This window comes from Anomalospiza imberbis, chromosome 5, assembly GCF_031753505.1.
Source record: "Anomalospiza imberbis isolate Cuckoo-Finch-1a 21T00152 chromosome 5, ASM3175350v1, whole genome shotgun sequence".
NCBI classification, from domain to species: domain Eukaryota; kingdom Metazoa; phylum Chordata; class Aves; order Passeriformes; family Viduidae; genus Anomalospiza; species Anomalospiza imberbis.
This window is the reverse complement of record NC_089685.1, coordinates 55,437,913-55,458,042: the sequence shown is the minus strand read 5'-3', so window position 1 is coordinate 55,458,042 and position 20,130 is coordinate 55,437,913. Positions and strand designations below refer to the sequence as shown.

General features: G+C 42.4%; 1 protein-coding gene across 5 annotated transcripts in view; it reads right to left on the bottom strand.

The window, feature by feature from the left end:
- The window catches only part of TMTC1 (transmembrane O-mannosyltransferase targeting cadherins 1), a 133,055-nt gene that overhangs the window by 5,711 nt on the left and 107,214 nt on the right, over positions 1-20,130 (bottom strand). For all 5 annotated transcript variants that reach the window (XM_068190916.1, XM_068190918.1, XM_068190919.1 and 2 more), the window contains 3 exons: positions 14,273-14,416; positions 7,874-7,982; positions 2,847-2,949 (listed from right to left, as the gene is read on the bottom strand). In XM_068190916.1, coding sequence (XP_068047017.1) covers positions 2,847-2,949; positions 7,874-7,982; positions 14,273-14,416 — 356 coding nt within the window. The remainder of the gene's footprint in view (positions 1-2,846; positions 2,950-7,873; positions 7,983-14,272; positions 14,417-20,130) is intronic.

Sequence of the window (20,130 nt, the reverse complement as noted above, 5' to 3'; positions counted from 1 at the left end):
CACCATGGAAACATTTTGAGAAAGAAACCCTGCCTCAGCATTTTGAATCTAAGTGTAAGAGAAATTGCTGTCCAAACTAAGATTTAGTCCACAATATTCAGAGACAGTCCTGAGAAATAGATTTTCTAGAGATGGGTTTTTTGCAAGCTAAGGATACAGTCACAACAAGATGACTCCTGACTGAAAGCACCCTCTTCATCATGCAGCAGTGGGGACACAACCCCTGTGCTAAGGACACAGCCCACCTCAGAGAAGGGGCTGGGGCACATGTGCCATCTCCTGGTGGAGCATCCTTTCACCCTGGCCCACTGGAGAAATGGGCAATAAGGAATGAAGAACAAGCCCCCCAATATTCCCCACAACACCACCAGAACTGCAAATAGTTTCAGCCCTCTCCAAACAGAGATTATCCCCTCCTCCTCTGCTGTGATGCTCTGAGCTCCTGCTCAGTCTCTGTGTACTGCTCAACAGGACTGGGAGTAGCTGCCAGGGACCAGCTAATTCCCACTCTGGGCAATAAATCCCAGAGCAGAGGTGGCCAGGTGGTTATTCTGGAGCATGGAGGCAGCATCTCTGTGCTGCACAGGAGCCATTGGGTGGCACTGCTTCGCTGTGTGAAAATGTGCAAGGTCCTGCAGCCCATGACATCACCGAGCACCACAACAAAATACAAGCAAAAAGAGAGGTGCAAGAGAACTACCCCAATGCATAAGGTTCTACTTTTAATAATATATTTTTATTTAGCTAAATAATGGTAAAAGTATAAAGTTCCAGCATTTCAGCAATGCAAATACTGCATTTTTAATCCCAGGGCTCGTTTAATTGGTTTGCAAACTCCAGACCAGATAATCTCCTGATGAAAACCAATACTCAAAGAGCTTTGTCCACCAACAAAGCTTTTCACTGTTGGCATTTTTTAAACCTATTCACTTCACAATGTACTTAATTCCATTTCGAGTTGGAAAACAGATTTCAAAAACAGCCAGTGCATGTTAGGGCACTGAACATGCTGCTGTGGGAATTTTGTTTTCATAGCTTCACAGATCAAGTTTGGTTTTTCTGAGACCATCTATGCAACTTAAAATATACACAGACACATCTCAGCAGCTCCTTTATAGGAGTGAAGAGGAACATCTGTGGAGAGGTTTAGAAGTGTTGAAGATTCACCTAAGGCTGAGGACATGTTGTTCAAGGTATGACTTTTTCAAAACATCCAGCAGCAGCCTCGATCTTTCCCCACCACTGAGCAGGCAGATGTTTTCGAAAATTATATCTACAAAACATCCTGGGAAGCAGCTGGGCACGCACTCAGGTCCCTCAACCAGGCAGCGCCTCCCTGGCTCAGCACACAGGGGTAATGTGCATCGTTAAGGGAGACACACTCAGTATCTGTGACCACTGCAGAGCTGTCTGGAGTTGCAGCTCCCCAGAGCCAACACTTGCTGGAGGCTTGCTGCACAGAACTCTGCAGGTTAATTGGCGTGGTGCTTCACAGCATCTCCCTGTGCCGCCGGCGCAGAGCGCAGCCGGTGACAGGCTCACCAGCAGCCACTTCCTTCACGCCTTGTCATGTCTCTAGGAGGGTTATTGACACATCATGCCCCAAGTATCAAGAGTCAGTGGGATTTTTTCCAGTTGTTTGTCTGTAGGGAAGCGTAGGAGTAAACCAGGAAATGATAGTTTTGACTTTGGCAGAGTACAAAAGTGCAAAAACCAGAAAGTGCTCTGCACTACATTTGAACCACAAATTTTGGCAGGAATAGTACAGTTTATCTGGGCTGGCAAGCAAAGATGAATACAACATCAGAGGGAAATTACTCAGGAATTTTTATTATTCGCAAACTTGAATTTTGCCAGGGCCCAAATTCAGAACCTGAACCTCTTTTGCTAATGTCACAATGGCTCTTTTGATTATGAATATGATTCTGGTTTTGTATTTGTTTCACACTGGTGCTACAGAGGGGTGATGGCCAAGTGTCAGCTCAGAGGCAGAAAAGCCAGTTGCAGACTGACAGACCCGTCATCCCTTCTTCCCAAGCACCACTGGAGCTGGGCACATGTGATGGGGAAAGAAGGGGTGGCAACCACACACTTCAAGCCTACACTATTTCATCACTGAGTCTTGGCCCTATTCTGGAGGAACCACAGTGAGACAACAGTTCTTTTCCATTAGTCATTTGTCAAACTTAGCCTTGCTTATAAAGCTGTCAACAAAAGGTGGCAATTAAAGTGACATTTCTGTTGTTGTTATGTGAATGCCAGAAAGTGCCAAGGAAGTTGGATGGGAACCAGGAGCCCAGAAAATAAAGGATGCCATTACAAAGCTCTTCAAAAATCAATTCACCCCACAGTGTATAAGGTTTTGTTTTCACAGATGATTGTGGTTTAAAAGCCATGTTCCTTTGTAAAGTCGTGGCACTCAAGCCTTACAGTCAAAGAGTTGCTTTGTCACAAAGTAGGCCTGCATGTGCTCCAGAGATCATAATGATCCATTTGTGTGCCTGTGATTTGCTTTGATGTGGCCATACCCTGCTGGAAAAAAGGCAGTACTGTCAGGGTGCTGCCCAGCACACACTGAAGAGGGCAACTGCCTGTGTGAAGATGGTGAGAAACACTGAAGGGAGCAGCGGGGCTGAATGCTCCTGCTGCACAGTGCCTGCACTGATTATGAATTCCAGTGTGCTGTGCCCTCTCAGCAGCACAGGGATATTTATTTCCAAGCTACCATGGAGGCACATCTATTGCCTTGGAAGCTTTTGACACCCTTTCAGATGTGTACTGCTGAATAAAATCAATCAAAGCAAAGAAGGCAGAGAGGGAAAAATCCCGTGCTCCCTCTCGCTTACCGGTATCAACCAGGAAAACACCGTAGTTGTTGTGCAGATCGGAGCTCTCTGGACAATTCTCTATGCCAGCCTTATAGACCTCCTCAGCTTCCTTAAGCCGTTCCTTGAAAGAGAAGGAGATTTCTTAGCCATGGCAGAAAGGTTGTCAGCACCATTTGCTGCACACCTGCACTCTGTGACAGCTCCCTCGCTGCACAGGAAGCTTGGGGAGTCCACACCCACCCCACCTTCCAAGAGGCCAAAATTTAACCCCATGGCATGGATGTGCTATAGCTGCCATGTGGTATCCCAGCGCAGTTCAGACAGATTTCCCCCATGCCTATGCTACCTGTGGAACACCTGGAAAAAGTGGTGCCTGTGCAATGCCAGTGAGCCCCCAGCTGGGCACATGCCCAGCCAGGAAAAACACAGCAACAGGGATTGGGTCGGTTCTGTTGAGAAATATCTGTCATCTGGGAGTGGATATGTTCTTACTTATTTGTTTAATGAGCATCTCAATGGCTAACTTTTCCCCTCTGGAGCTCTGCTGTTCTTTCCTTAAGTAGTGAGGAAAATACAAGGAATGAAAGCCTGCTGTGTGTGATAGCTAGGGAGCAAGTGCAGGGGGATAAAGGAAGCTGGAGAAAGACAGAGGGTGGTGAAAGAGCAGGGAAATCTGACAGATTCGGATAAAAACCAGGAGCTGTCAGTGTGTGAGGTGGAGTTCACTGGGACTGATGGGACATGCCACCATGCTGATTCCCCACATGCACTGAGCTCTCATTTTGCAGAGATTTCAGGGAGGTTTGCTGATGCTGAACATTTCTAGAAAATATAGATCTTTTTCTTGGGAACACCCTGTCCTACTGTCTGGGTTCTGTCTAGCTTGACCTATGGGCAACCTGGTCCTGAAATAACAAGCAGGTTTCTCCTTTGGATCAAAGAGCAACTTAAAAAGGTTTCCACTTCCCTCCAGTCAGACCATGTGTGCCCACTGCCTGCATGCTCACCAGCATGGGTGCCTTCCTTCCCCCCTACTCCCAGAGCCTGGCTGTGGGCTGTGTTTGTGGAAGGAGGCTGTGAACAGAAGAGACAAGCACAGAGCAGAGGGGTGTCAGGCAAGCCTCCAGCACCAAGGATGCTTCTCTCAATTCTAGCCCTTCCACTGAGCAGCACAGCCCTACAGCAACAAACTCCACAGCCTCACAAGAAAGCAAAATCAGCCAAGTGGCTCTTCACTGAGGAAGGCCGGGAGCTCGCACGCTCGGGACTGAATCCACACTGAAGTAAGAGGTTGGTCCACTCCCAGCTATGGACTCTCCTCAAAACCTGCAAATGGCTGAGCCCCCTGGGCTTTCCCTGGATTTAAAATCTGTACCTGACAGCAGCTTCTGCTCCACAGCTGCTTAATGTGAGGACTCTTTTCTCACCTCCTATTTCAGAACCGGAGAGCTGGAATAAATTGCACTGAAAGAGGATGACTTGATCGCAGAATCACACAGCTTGCCACAGTTAAGTCCCTTCACATTTACATGATAAAGGTCAGCCAGCAAAAAAGATAAGTGTGCAATAAAGCACAGAAACACGTTTTTAAGAAGTGCTTAACTTTGGAAGTTTTGGATAAATTGATGCGAATTTGACAACATTATCCTGCAGAGTCAGGAAAAGTGTAGTGATCATCAGAACTGACTAAATTGAAGAGCAATTTTTTGTGCATATTTTCCAAGATTTATGTCTTACTTTCTTTTCCTCTGCTTTTAATTTTCAGCCAATGAATGCAGCTTTGTATGCACGTATGTCAGCTTATTTTATTTTCTGATCATAACCCAAATTTTTAAGGCAAGGAAGGGCTGTGTTGAACTGGATTAGAGTGTTCCATGTCAAAACATTCACCAATACTGAGCACTTCTAGCACTTTTATGGTGGTTGCATTGCTTTTTTGGCACCTATCATCCTGACCCTGCAGGCCTCAGGCTCATTGCCCAGTCTAACAAAGTGTTTGCATTAAGCACAGTCAGAAAGTGGCAAGGGTGGAACCTGCTATTCCTGCCAGAGCTTTCCCTCCTCACAGCCTCTCCTCTTCTTAGCAGAAATAGAGCTCCAAGTTCATCAAGGCTTCTCATTAACACTTAATAATGCCACTCCCAGACCTTCATGAAACATTCATCAACCTCACAAAACTCAGAAGACTGGCATAAAAAATGTATGAGATTTTTCTGATATTAAAAAAATTATGCATATGAGAATCTTTCTGTTGAACTCCAGGGTTTTAGGTCTGTTTTTCATAAGGGTCAATTTTTCAGTTTGGTTATGCCTGAGTAGGCTCTCCTCTGCAGCTAAGTGGGTTAAAAAAATTCTTTTTCTAAGAAAAACACAAACACAGAATCAGCTGAAGCTAGGGCCTGAAAAGAGCCACCAAGTAGCACGAAATGATGGTTGAAACTGAAGCTGGGAAGATGGGAAACTGTGAGGAACCAGTGTTAGAATGTTGTGAAAACAGGCAGCAAAAATGTTTGATTTCTGTTACCAGCACCACTGCAGTGATCACAGAAATCAAGGAAAACTGCAATACATTGCAACTGAGTTACAATTCCAAGCAGAAAAAGCAGCCAGAAGGGCAAGCATTTATAAAAGGCACAAACAAGCCAAACTGTTTCGTACAATACAGCAGTGGTTTTTTGTCAGCTCTGGCTTCAGAATCAACTATCAAGGAGAGAAAAGGGCAATTACATCAAGTTACAGGTTAATTCCCTCGCATCTGAAACATTCCTCTTAGCAGCACTTTTTACAGGCATAGAAGGGAAGGAACCTATTTCAGATTCATCCTCTTTAATATGGGGGGACACATTGTGCAGGACTGACCAAGGCAATCCTGGCACTATTTCACTGTGTCCATACATTTCCCTTTTAGCCTTGGAGCAAAGTTGGAGAAGCAGAAATTGTCATGGGCACAGTCACCTCATGCAAGTTATTTTAACATGGCACTTTACCACATGCCTTCCTATCACATCCCAGCAAGAGGGCCCCAATGGCGCCTTCCCCAGAGCTCCACTGTGATGCCATCCTGTAACTGCCTGGCCTCACAGATCCCCCTACAGCTGTCACACAGGCTCTGGGCCACAAGGAAACACAAAAATACTTCTATTGCTCAGACAAAGAGGAAAACCCAAAACTGAAAAAATGAGCTCCTGTCATCATCCTTTGGGCTGAAGATGCCAAAACTTCTGCCTCTACCCCTGGAGGGTGTGATTCTACAGCTCCCAGCCACAAGCGGCAGCAGGTATTGTAGGACAGACCCTGCCGTGGTCACTAGGATGAATGTGTGAGGCAGGAGGTGCACAATCAAGCAGGTATCTGCTGTGGCTGAACATGAGAAAGCGTTAAAAGTCTGCAGAAAAATCACTGTTTTCTGAGAAAATTGTATTATCTTTTTTGCCTACCACTTACTCAAGTCACAAGAGGATGAACAATCCATATATAAGAGAGATGAATTATAGCTGGACTGCCTAATGGCATTTGCTTTGGGCAGAAGGTCTCAGGACTCTATAGTGGTTTTATTGCTCTGCTGACCTTGCAATCGATCGCTCTAATTAATAATTTCAATTAATATTAAAACCAGGTAATACTGCAGAGGACTCGTTTCCTATACTTGCAGAAGACTCTTCATTGATGGGCTTATTCAAAGCAGAGCTACCATTCAACAAGGCTCATCTTTAAATTCATATACTATATTTTGAGATCTCTGCAGATAATATTGATAATATTTGAAATTCTCTTAAAAGGGAAAAAAAAATAGAACATCTTTCAGTAATTCATATACATCACAGGTGAGTTTTGCAGAGTGGTTACATCCTTAAAGAAGATTAAACAAGACCTCTGCCTATAGTTTTGCTGAAATTCATCCTCTTCCCTTACATAGAGAAGATTTCACTAACCAGAATAATGGAGAACAGCAAAAGATACCATTTTGCTTTGTCTGTATTTATACTCAGCCACCTTTTAAGAAAGCTTCAGCACCCCATGCTATGGAACAATTAGATCTGAAAACTGAAGGAGAAAAAAAAAATCAGTTTTTAAAAGATTTGCAGAGGTGTGCTGGAGCTGTGCAGTTACAGGGACCTTGCCATCCACCCCCACAGCCCCAGAGAGGGACCACAGCACAAAGCACAGCATCTCTCATCTGCTGCTGCAGGTGTGGAGGGAAGGAGAGCTCGGTGTCCCGGCGTGGGCACTCACACCTCATGGCTCCTTCTGAACCCAAGGATTTTGTGCCTCAAGTTCTCTTTTCCTCTGTGGGGACAATATTTCACCTCCCAGGGACATTGTAGAAATAAATTATCTAATTACAGCGAGTAGGGAGAGCCTGAGTAATAAGCTGGGGAACGGGCCTGAGAGGAAATGAGTAATCCTGCCTCCAGAGCACAGCCTGGGCCACGTACAGCAAATAAGGCCTGGAGGCACCTGAACAACATGACTAAATAAAATATTGAACAGCCGCTCATTAAGAGCAACATAAAGCCAGGGACCCTTCCCACTTCCCGGCTCGTGATCATCTACCACGGTAACCAGGGGCTGTACCCTGTGTGTGTGTGTGTGTGTGTGTGTGTGTGTGCAAGGGGCAGAATCTGGGCTGCAGAGGCCGCCTGGTGTCTGACAATCCCCAGCTCTGGAATGAATTATTATGCAATCTCAAGGTTATCTGTGTAGGCGTGTGCATGAGGGGAAGCGCTCGCCTCTCCTGCTGTCACAACATCCAAGGTGCGATGGATTAAGACTTCTCCACAGAGGCAGGGAGGGGGTTTACTCACAACTTCAGCAGTGATTAAATTCAGAGCCACACCATGTGGGTGTAATTATTCACTGTGTATGAGTTGCCTCCCATCCTGGAAAAGCCATCTGTAGAGCAGCCTGGGAGCTGTGTGCAGACAGCGCGGACCCACGCCTGCCAGCAGGTGTGAGTGAGGCAAGGGTGGGAGGTGCAGGAGGTGCTGGGGCTGTGGCAGCAGGGCATGCACACCAAGGCAGAGGACCCAAGCTCTCCCTGTTACCTGTTCAGCCAACAGCGAGGCGAGGCTTGAGTAAGCATCTGCAAACTCTGGGCCGTACTTAATGGAGTCCCGCAGCAAGATTACAGCTTCCTCCTTCTTCCCTTGGGACCTGCAGGAAGGAGGGAAAAAAGCCAGAAAGGAATATTCCTGTAAGCACGTGTTTAGGTTATCCCACTGATTAACTACTTTAAAGAGACGTGGAAGTGCCCAGCCTGCCCTTTTCAACAAAGACTAAATGATTCATTCACGCCTCCTCTCCACATTGTGAGCACCCAGCATTTCCTCAGTCTCCAGCAGCTGGGAGGACAGTGGTTTTAATGCATGAATACAGTTAAGTATCTGAAGGGAGGGCACCGAGAGGATGGAGGCACTGTGATCTGGGAACAGGATGTTCCCTCTCACTTCAGTAGGCTGGAGACACTGTAACCCTTCATTTCCTTAACAAAAACCTTGAAGAGTCTCTGCATGTTCCTAGACAAGTTCTCTTACAGATCTATTTGCAACTCCATTATTTTGAAATTAAAATATCTCCAAGTCAAATCTGCCTGAGATCTCTAAATAATTCCTTAGCAAGTCAATCATTAGGCTGGAGGAGTTCTGTCCTTCAGATCCTAAGGATTATGAACAGAGATAGCTGAGAGGTGGCTGTGCTGATGAGCTAGTTTGTTTTTTTTCCCCCAGCATTGCTCTGCATTTATTGCTATAGAAAATGGAAAAGGCTTCCCTAACAAAAATCTTGGGATGTTTATTTATTTGAGCTACAATTTCTCCCCTTTTGAAAAATGAGAAGGTTTCCTGAACAAACATCTAAGGATGTTTAGCTGGGCTGAAACAACATTTTCCTTGTGCTGGGTGTACAAAGAATACAAATAGGAGGGCTTAGAAAAAGAAACAAAGGGCTCTGGGGAAACAGAAAATATGTGAACACCTTGCTGCTTTGGCCTTAGATTTCATCTGAGTGGCATGGTCAAGTAACCAGATCTTGTTTATAAGGTGCAAATTTCAGCTGATAATATATGTGGCTTTGCAGATTTTTTTCCCTTTCTAGTTGTGTAACTGGAAGAATATTTTGCCTGTGCATTAAGCTAAGTAAAACCAGTTGTGCTAGTCTTTTTCTTCTTCCAGTGGTGTTCCACATAAATTACACAAATGAAGCAAAAACAAATAAAGAACCACTTTTCTCCTACACTAATTAAAGTCTAGCTAGCTTGTCAATTTATAAAACTTTGGGATCCCTTGGCTGGAGTTTCATGACACATTTTTATAAATCAAAACCAGATGACTGCTTAATAAAGGTATTGATGTTTGGCAGAAAATGTAGGAAATGCCCGCTACAGAAATAAAAGAATTAAGTGATCCACTCAACAGCAGTAAAAGTTCCCATTAACCACAAGCATTCACTCTGAACATGGGGCAGTCCTCTTTAACTACTCATTTATTCCAAAATGGCCTCTTTTTTTCTCCATTTGATCCAAGAACAATGTTTGTCTCCTGAAAGTGGGGGTAAAGAGGGAAAGATTATAGCATCTTTTTATGTGACAGACTGGATTACGTTAAAAAAAAGCAGATCCAGTAGTTTCTCAGAGGGCTTATGCCTTCAAGATACCAAGTGCTCTGGCCAAGCACTTAAACATGTACTTAACTTTTATGCATGCAAGTTGAAAATTAATTACTGGTTGAAGTGCTTTCCTGGCTCAAGGCCCACACTTTGCAAGATCAAGGCCATCTCATATAAAAATCTCCTGCAATTTGGGAGAGCACAAAGCATTGAAAGAGCAGTCCAATACACTAATTTATCATAAACTGGGGATCTGGAGCAGGAAGAGTTAGGTAATGTATGTCTTCACTGTGATAGAGAGAATAACAAATTCAACTGACAGGAGCAATCTGTGACCACTTATTCTAACTTTTTACCCAAATCACCCTGTTTTATAATGCCCTTTCTTGACTCTCTCTCCCACCTGAGCTCACAGCCTTGCCTCTACAATCAGCATGCTCAAGCTGAGACAGTTCTTTCCACTGAGAGCATCTCTCCCATATTTTTGCAAGTTGGAGAAGCACCAAGTTAAACCACCCTGCCAAAGTCTGGCAATGCACAGGGCTGTTAGCACTGGAGCAAATTTCACATGCAACAAAGAGCAACCTGGGAATTAGTGCTCTAAACGACTTGGTAACTTTCATCTTTTATTTTGTGAAGTTATTTAGACTGTGTTAAAGCCAGAAACACAGAAATCAACAAAGGCTCCACAACTGTTCTGAACTAATTTTTACAAGGATACAGAAAAGCCAGAGCCAAACTCTTGTAGAGGTACACAACAACAGGACAAGAGGCAACAGATGCCAGAGTAGGAACATGGGACACCCTGATTAGATATCAGGAAAAGCATTTTTCACTACAAGGGTGGTCAAACACTGGAACAGGCCACACAGAGAGATTGTAGCATCTCTGTCCTTGGAGGGATCCAAGATTCAGCTGCACACAGCCCTGAACAATCTGATCCACTCAGACTTGCTCTGAGCAGCTAGCTTGATCTCCAAATTATCTCTAGAGACGCTAGGTTATAATAATAACCTAAGTTATTTTTTCAATTAACTGCAAAAATTAGACTGCCAGAATTTGTGGGGGTTTTTAACCAGAGTGTCCAATGTGCATTGTGATACTGAGGGATAATTGCACCACTTCATGAGACACAGAGTATCCTGCAGAGACCCTCCAGGATGCAGTATCACTGAACATCACCACCCAGTTTGCTTCTGAATGAAAAGAAGGAATGTTTCACTAGCTAAAAGGTCTTAAATCTCAATACATGTAATTTCTATCTGATGTTTTTCAGCATCTCCAGACAGTTCCACAAGCCTGGGTCACCACAGTCACATCCAGAAGCCTGTATCAGAGAGGGCAGAGAGTCCTTCCTCTTCTGAATAAATGGGTTTGCTCAACTGGGACTAAATCACAACAACAAACGCTCGTGACACGTTGTACATTTCTCCACATCCAGAAGAAAAATCAGTCCTTTGAATGAACTCAAGATTCAGTGGAGATTGTTTCTAGGCATTTCATTTTCCCCTTGAAAATGAAGCCATAAACACTCTCAAAGCATGTGAGGCCTTTCTTCATAAGGAACAGTGTACTGATATTGCAGGGCTTTAGGTGTGGATTGATACAGTACCACAAATAAGAAGGTCTTGTCCATTCTTGCTGCAACAGAAAGCTGAGATTGATATTTCTTTCAAATGTTCATAATATATTATTTCTTGTCTCTTTACAGATATAGCCACAGCCTATAAATTCATGAGGCATTCGGAACAATATTTATCTGTATCTCAACGAACCTGAATTCATACAGAGTGGTCAAATACTCAAAATACAAGAAAGCAGCATCAGGCTGCTCTGTGTCACTGATCATACAGACCATGAAAGCAGAGAGATTTCTTACTTTTAGGTAGACCATCTTTTAGGTCTATTTTAAGTAAGATATCTGTCAGTATTGTTTAATTATCTGCTCTCCAGTATTTATATTAGGCACGAAAATGATGACATACAACTTTATTTTAGCATATGTAAACAAAACCAGCCATTACCCTGCAATACTTCCTGAGAACATTCATCTTCTGGCACATAGCTGTCTTCTTTATGTGCAAACAGAAAATGGAAACATCATTTTTCATCTACAACTTCCACAGAAAATAACTTATAAATTTCCACCCTGTGTCCTCAAAACTGTTTTTACTCAAGTTTAAATCACAAGCAATGGATGCTTAAATAGCTTATTTGCATGGAATAATGAAAGGCAGATTCCCACATGGGAATGACAAACCCATCCTTCCAAAACCCCGGACTTCCCTTCTCTCAGTACTGCAGAGGAGATGAAATCTAGTATCTGCCATCAGATTTGCACACTGCGAGCAGGGATGGGTACAAGGAACTCAGCAGAATTCAACTGGGAGTTCCCCATGCCAGACAATTTCATTCCATGTCCCAGTACAAGTAGTGCTGTTACTGGACATGCCTTAAGCATTGCACATCTGTCCCTTCCTGATCTGCTTCATGCTCTGAAGCCTTTGTAAAGAGGACAGAAAATGCTTTTATTGCTTGACCATTTATCTTCTCTCTGACATACGTTTAAAAATCAAAACACTCTTCATAATGTCTCATAACACAGCCAGAAAGTAATGTCTATCTGTCATATTCTGCAGATTTCTATTTTATTTCATTTATTACCCATATTATACTAGCATTTAGTGTCTGCAGAATACTGGCTGCCATATTTATGCACATTTATATATATATATATATGAAAGGATAATTGTAGATATAGGTAGAAAATACAAATAAAGACATGGTTGTAGGAAGGGGAAACATGAAATCTCTGCCTTGTACCTGTCTGGTCATCTCACAAGTTACCTCATGCTCCAGCATGGCTGATGCTCTTTGCTAAGCTGCTGGATCATCTAGAAAAGGTGCTGGCCAGAGGGCTTGGGATCCTGTTTTAGGGGAGACATTCATATAGGATCTGCCCACACAGCACCTGCTTTACATATGTGCTAATTCCTGCACTGTGAACTCCAACTATTTTGGTAGGTTTTTTAAAGCTTCCAATAAAATTAATACTACTGCTGTATCCAGATGTACTACATTGTTTTGGAAGCCTAAAGGAAGTTTAGAAAATGGGAGCAAATGGATGTGGGAAAAGGGCAGGAGGATCCTTAGTGCTTGCTTTTGACAAGTTTAGCACAAGCACCACACACATTTAACATACTGCAAAATGTGGCACCACAGAAGGATGCAGAGCACATACAATCCAACAGGACACACAATATCTTAAGTACCACAATGTGAAAAACATGACATATTGCACAGAAAACAAACAGCATTTCTAAGACATTTCTCCATGTTTCCTTTGTGCTTTTCCAGCACAACAAGTCCAGTTTTTATCCATCTGCTGGGTCATAAAAGCCCTTTGACAGGCCAGATTTAAGTATAATTGACATGGAATGTCCCAGTGCTTCTTCTGGCATAGATCCTTTTATACTAATATTTTATATTTAAAAAAAAAAAACCAAAATGTAACAGAGAATAATAACTAAGGTACATATGATGGATTTAAAAGACAATGTCTTTTTAAACAACATTGCCACCTAAAATAATTTCAATCAACCAGATTTGATGAATAATACAAAGACCTTTCTTTTCTCTTGTAACAAGACTGTAACACTTTCCTTCCTTGTATTTCCAGTAAAGCACTTCCCTACTTTGTATTTAAGATTATTCATTTCCCATATTCTAACCTCAAACCAATAGGTTTACTTGTAACATTATTCTGATAATTTCTCTGCTTCTAAACAGACCAGGTAGAACTTCAGCAGCCCACTTAACATCCTTTATAGAAATCCACTCTCACAAAGTTACATTTCAGGACCAGAAAGACCAAATTTTAATGACACAGTGCCACTTTAAAACCGGTCCCACACTAAGCCTGTCACAATTTAACCAGCACTGTCTGTTCTAAAAGATTTACCAAGACCTATTATCAGCAAAATAAGGGCAGTTTATATCAGAAAAAATGTACTTTTACTGCTGTAGTTTATGCAGTTCTGTCAGCAAATACACCACAATAGCCTCACAAAACCAAGGACCTTTGTGCTGGTGCTAAACAGATATTTTCCTTTTTTTAATTGAATCTTTTGCAGATCTTATCATACTGGCTTCTTGTACAGATCTAAGTTTAGTCTTTAGATGTGGTTAGTCAAATTAATTTGCATGATTATGATTGTCTGCTATTCTCCTTGCTAAAGGCTGACACTCTAAACAACAAGTGAAATAATGAGCTCATCAACTTGCTTTTAACCATCCAGGGATGTAAACCAGCCTTCCCCTCAAATCCAGACCTACCTGCTCTGCAAGGGAATGAACTCTGCTGCTCTGAGCATCTCAGCACAAGGTGCTTATGCCTAAACTACACAACAACTTCCCATACAGCTAATGAGGAGAAGTGGGAACTTGAAGAGAGAGATTTTTTTGATATGTGTTATTTATTAGCTCGGCATCTGATGCCTACCTTTGATTCGAACAATACAGCTTCCTCTCCTGGAAAGGTTCACACATCTCCACCAGGATGGGGATCTCAGGTGCCTAGCTGGGTATAGGCAACTCATTTCTGATGCCTGTTTCGGAACAAATTAATTTCCTACAACTGGAACGCACTCGTAAACAGCACCTGGAGTGATGTGGCACAATGCACAGGGATATCCAAAGTAAGCCTCACCTTCGTGCCAGCACTTTCGGATAGCACCAAGAAATGATACCATAACTTCACTAGCTGGCAGAAAACAACTACTTTGGTGATGTGTGTAGGGGCAATGTGAATTTTCTTGGTGCCACACCTGCACTCAACTTACTTGAGCAGGTTGCCAAGGTTGAAGAGAGCTCGATTGTGCTGAGGGTTGAGCTGAAGGGCCCGTCTGTAGTAGTCCTTGGCCTCCACCACATCTTTGGTCAATGTCCCCAGGTTGTTGAGAGCACTTGCATGACGAGGGTACAGCCTGGCAAAAATGAAATATCAAGTTATAGATGCTCATTAATTGATAAATAAAGCTGATATCACTGACTGCCACCAATGCTGTTCGGCACTCAGTAAAGGGAAGGATGTCAGCCAAAAAACCCTGTTTTCCCTTAATTTGCTGAAGGTCAGGTGGGATCCTGAGGACCCCTTTCAACTCACAAAGAGATTGCAAATCAGATCTTCTCCTATGGCTCCTATATATCTCCAGGGCAAAATGAAACATTTGGAAACAAATGTTCAAAATGAAACAAATTGAAAACTTATCGTGCCCTTCAAGCAAAAGGCATAGTGACTAAAGCAGCCTTAATGTTTTTATTCAAAATGCTTTTGCAACAAGCAAGAACTGCCTTGTCAAAAAATGTTTCCAATGGAAATATATTTTGATATACACAGAATACAATGTTTAAAATTATTTGTTGGGTTCTTGATTTTTTTTTCACAATAAAATTGATAAAGTGCAAAAGGAAACATGGAATCAGCTGTTGACTAATGCTTTCAGGACCAAGCAAAATGGTAAAATAATCTGGAACCAGACTGCTTAACAGTATGAATTCTCTAAGCTTCTTGTAACATTTGATGCAGTACAGCTCTCCTTTTATCTGACCTGTTGATCTTCACATTTGCCTGTTTCAGTTACAAGATTACATTATTGAGCCCAATGCATCTCTGTTAAAATTCTCCGCGAATTAGGCAGCAGGTCATGGTCCATTCAGCAGTTTAAATTCTCAGAGTTGTGCTCCTACATTAATATTTCAGTTTGTAGGTCTTTCACCACAAAATTCCAGAGGTGGAAATGATCCAGGGCTCGATATAAGTATCCAGGGCCCTTTGTGTGATAGGTAGGTGAAAACTGAGGGTCATTATGATAAGGAAATAAATTTTTGACAGATGCCCACAGAGGTCCCTGGAGACCAGCTGTGTGAGAAGCTCTGAGGCCAAGTCATCTGACAGTTCTTTGCCTCAGGTCCCTGATCATGGGAAAGGGATGTGGAAAATGACATTAAAAGTAGTTGCCTATGAAAGCACAGGGTATAGCATGAGAAGGGGCATTTAAAGGTAGAAGGGATTAAGACTCTATAGTATAGCCTGACTAAAGTTTGCAATTGTTTTTAATCCAAGACTTTCCATGGTGGGGTTTTTGTTTTTTTTGGTTTTTTTTTTTGCCTGGAATTTTTCACTATGTCAGTTCAGCCCTAGGATTTTCTGTGCTTAAGTACCATGAATAATTTAGCATTTTATACACTGCTGCAACATTTGTATCAGTCACATTTTCACTCTACAGCTCATAAATTATTTTGGCAAGGTCTTATTTGGGGGTGAAACTGGAAGCATTCAAGGGAACTCTGGGATAAATGGGCATGCACCACTAACAAAATCAGGATGTTTCCTACCATTAAGTAAGAGAAAAGCCCAAAGTCCTTTTCTCGCCTAGCAAACAAGGACTGCAAAGCCCCACATTTGAGGAGAAATTGTTCAGGGATGTAGCCATGTGTTTTTTAAAAACTGGCCTGTTATAAAAACAAAAGACAAATGTAGTGACCGTCACTCATAGCAAATGACGACTATGGAGTGCCAACATCCCTCCCACACAGGTGAGCATCCTGTCTCTCAGAGGTCACCACTTCTGCTGCAAGCCCTCAGGGGGCACTTCCCAGTGTCCACACTCACCCCCACCACCTGCATTCACTGCTCAAGTGACTTGTGAAGAGACCCCTAGCTGAACTTGTCACAGAGGAGCAAAGAGTAGGGAATTTGTGGTGAGAGCTGCAGTTAACACAGAAACAGCATCACTTTCCATCACTGAAGCCCCCCAGTGAGCCTGATGCATTCTGAGGTGTGAGAGGCTTCCTGTGCTTGGAGAAGCACCAGTAAAAGAAAAGATGATGATCAGGGTGTGGTGTGGAGTCTTGACCTTGGCACTCAAATCCATTTGTCATCTAGTCTATGTGTCCCCAGGTGAAGCAGGCTGGGAGAAATGCTTTCCAGAGCAACAGCAGGGGAGGAATGGGAAGGGCCAAGCTGGCTTGCTCTTCAGCACTTGGGATGAAGCTCTGTGATACCTTGACCAGAATCTTAAACAATAAACACCTTAGGGCAAATGACCACGGGCTCAGTCGTGTATCCTATTTCCTCCAAGAGATTTTGACATTGTTTTGGACCAAGAAAAAGGTCTGGGAGTTAAATTTTTCAGCCTTGTTTATCAGATGACTATGATAAAGGTGTGCACTACTTCTGTCAGTACTCACACATAAAACAGCTCCAATATTTGACATGAAGTCACTTGAGTTATGAGTGGGCAAAAGGATTTCAGACAATTCTTTGTAAACTCAGAAACATATTAACATCTTACAGCCCTAAACCTGATGGGTTTTCTGTCAAACTTTCAGAAATTAATTCTGTTCTTGGCCTTTAGTGCTCCTATGGCATTTTAGGCCCAGAAGATTTGCTTGCACCAATGTGGAGTGGAATGAAAACTCAAGATTAAAAAAGGGAATGGATTTCACCTTTAAATTGCATAGTTCTGACCAGCAGCTCCATAAATACACTTCTGAGCTCAGTGCTAAAACCTCTCAACAGCAAATCACAGGATGCAAACATATCTCCCATGTATCCTGGGCTCTATTTCTTGTGTTTTGCATTTATTCATTACATCTCATTGCCCTTTCCAAGAAATCTAAGTGAAAACCCAGAACCTCAACAAGCAAAAATTACCTGCTTAGCATCTGGCCTGAAGAACTTATGAGATCTGCAATTTTACATGTCTGAACAAACGTTATGAGGAATTCTGACCACAGTAAGATAAGGTGGTGGTGTTGGGCTTTGCTGCTAAGGTTCAGCTCTTTTATTTCTCTTCAGATATTTTATTTGGAATATTACCTTGTTATGGTGGTAGAGCAAGCTGCCACTCAACTGAGTTCAGCAGAACAACCAAGCCTAAGAGAGCATTATTACCTCTGGTAAGGTAACCAGAGCCAGAGTCTGAGCTCATGACCATCCATGCTGTTACAGAATCATTGAATCACTGAATGTTTTGGGATGTGAAGGACCTTAAAGATCATCTGTTCCAATGCCCATCCACTATGGGCAATGCCCATCCTTCTACTAGTCCAAGTTATTCAAAGCCCCATCCAATGAGGCCTTGAACACTTTCAGGAATGGGGCATCCACAGCTTCTATGAACAATGTGTTCCAGTGCCTCAACATTTTCGCAGTAAAGAATTTCTTCCTAAAATCCCATCTAAGCCTGTCCTCTTTCTGTTTATGGTGCTTTCACACCACCCTTAAATAGTTCCCAGGGGTGGTCCAGGCCTGAGCCCAGATCAGGGTTTGGTCCCAAAAGCCAACTTGGACTTGGCCACTGTCTCTCAGAGGATACAAACATTTACTGAATACTTCCAGGTTCATTTATGCGAGCTGACCTCAGGGCTAGAGAATGTGACCAGATCGTTTTTTTTATTTATTAATATGGATGTTGAATAAAGGACTAGCAGTCCTATTTAAACTACCCTTTGTTCAGGCACACCCACTGCTGTTAACAACAGTTCCCTGGGAAAAAAAACGCAGCAGAAGAGTCTTGTGGCAGAATTTATGTAGGAGCATAAAACTTGACCATAAGTTACCAAACGAAGCAACACTTACTCAAGAACTTTAAAAATGGTTCTGCAAGACTTGCAGATACACCCAACTTGTTTGCTTTCGCTGCAGGTGATTTGCTGTTGTAATGGAGGGAGACACATGTACTTCTCCTGTTTTGAAGTTATCAGGAGATTTGTGCTGTTTATCAAGACTCCTGGAATTGATCTCAATGAATCCTGATGTTCAGCTTTAACTTAATTGATTGTAAGTTCTCTAACACAAACATTGTCTCTTCCTCATTCTTCATTCATAGGAAGTATGAACTTCTTAGTATTTACTTCTTAGAAGGGTTAGAAACACGCACCAAGGCAGGTAGGTCGCCAATTAACCTGAAATCTCTTCGAGCCACAATAATGACAACACTCAGAATCCAGACTTTGTTTTATAAACCATCACTCTGAAGACACTGAGATGCAAGAGATCAACTGTTGGAACATATCTAGCTTGTTTTTCAACTTCTCTCAAGAAACAAAGCTTTCTATCTGGACATATATAGGGCTGTATTTTCCTTGCCACCACCACTGATAATGGTAACAGTCTGCAGGCAATATCCTTCTTGCTATGCATCTGATTAGGTAGAAATTCCTCTAGGCTTCACCTAATCAAATGCAAGCGCTGCATTATTTATGAAAGAAAGCTGAATTTCATTAAACTTATTCTACAAGTAGCAGTTCATGTAAGAAATCAGTTTATAATTTCCTTTCTAAATCAGAATAATTTTCTTTAAAAATCTACATTCAAGGGTAATTATAATAGAGGTCTTGAAATAGCAAAATTATGGGAAAGCAACCCATAAAAATATATTTTAAAGCAGATGGAGATTTCATTTCTAAAGAGAAGACAAGTGGGTTGCTTCCTTGTTGTAGAATGAATAATTCAAATGGTTTCTCCAAAGCTGTATCTGCAATTGTCAGAAGAAATTTCAGCAGCCTTCCCTTTAACTATTACAGGTATAGACTGCACAAGAACTCCTGTTAGTAATTATCCCCACTTCTTTTAGGTTAGCAAAATTCCCTCTAATACCACTGAACAAAAGCCTTACTGACTTGCAGAGTCAAGAGATTTCCAGTTTCCCAAGACAAAACCAGGTATAAAACATATACAGTCATCAGAACGCTGATGACCATTTATTCTGCTTTTTCATTTAATGCCGCTATTACCTGAAACATTAGGGTTTTTAAAGAAAACAATTTGAAGGGCTTTGTTTGGCTCCATATGAAGCCAAACATGAATTACAAGACAATTACAGAAAGAAGAGAAAGGGATGAAATTTGTTGTCATGACTGCAACCTATGATCCACCAGGAATTTTAATTCTTTTAATTCAGATCAAGAGTGACCACTTAAACAACTGGCAAGCTCTGCTCACAGTCCTGCCTGGTCTGGTGCCAGGGGTACTCAGGGGGAGGAAGGCATTAGTGTGACAACTATCCACTTGCTCTTAAGACCATTATGTGGTTTTTGTACAGCCACTGCTGTGTGGATAGCAAGCAGCGGGGGAAGCAGCCAGACTAGCATGAAATTAGCCTGAAAAACTAGCATGGACAGCATGGAAGAAGTTTTAAAGTCATCTTTCAGGGGTCTGGGAAGCCCCCCACAACCACTGCATGATAAAAGAGGTTATTGAAAGCAGCCCAGAGACACTTCTCAGAGCTGGGACACCCCTGAGATGTCACATGGGGGTGACTCTTCCTGATGCCCCCAGCCCTTCATCACTCTCCAAAGGCTGACAATAAGCCTGTTGAAAGCACATTGCCAGCGACTTTCAACATGAGTTCCTATAACCATTATAAAACTTGTAAGCAACTCTGGTCATCATTAACCCAACAGCCATGCCATGGCAGCAGCAGCAGAAAGAAAAAAACCTGCCTGCATCATCCTGCATAATATTCAAAGGGAGTCCAAGCATATTAACTTCTTCTATAAATTAAAATAATATGTGAAAAAGAATAAAAACATAAATTATTCAGTTGGAGAGAACTAGCATGCCTGGGTTTTGTTAATGCATCTTTTGATGAAATAATTTATCTAAACTTAGCACTCACAGGGACCATGCCAC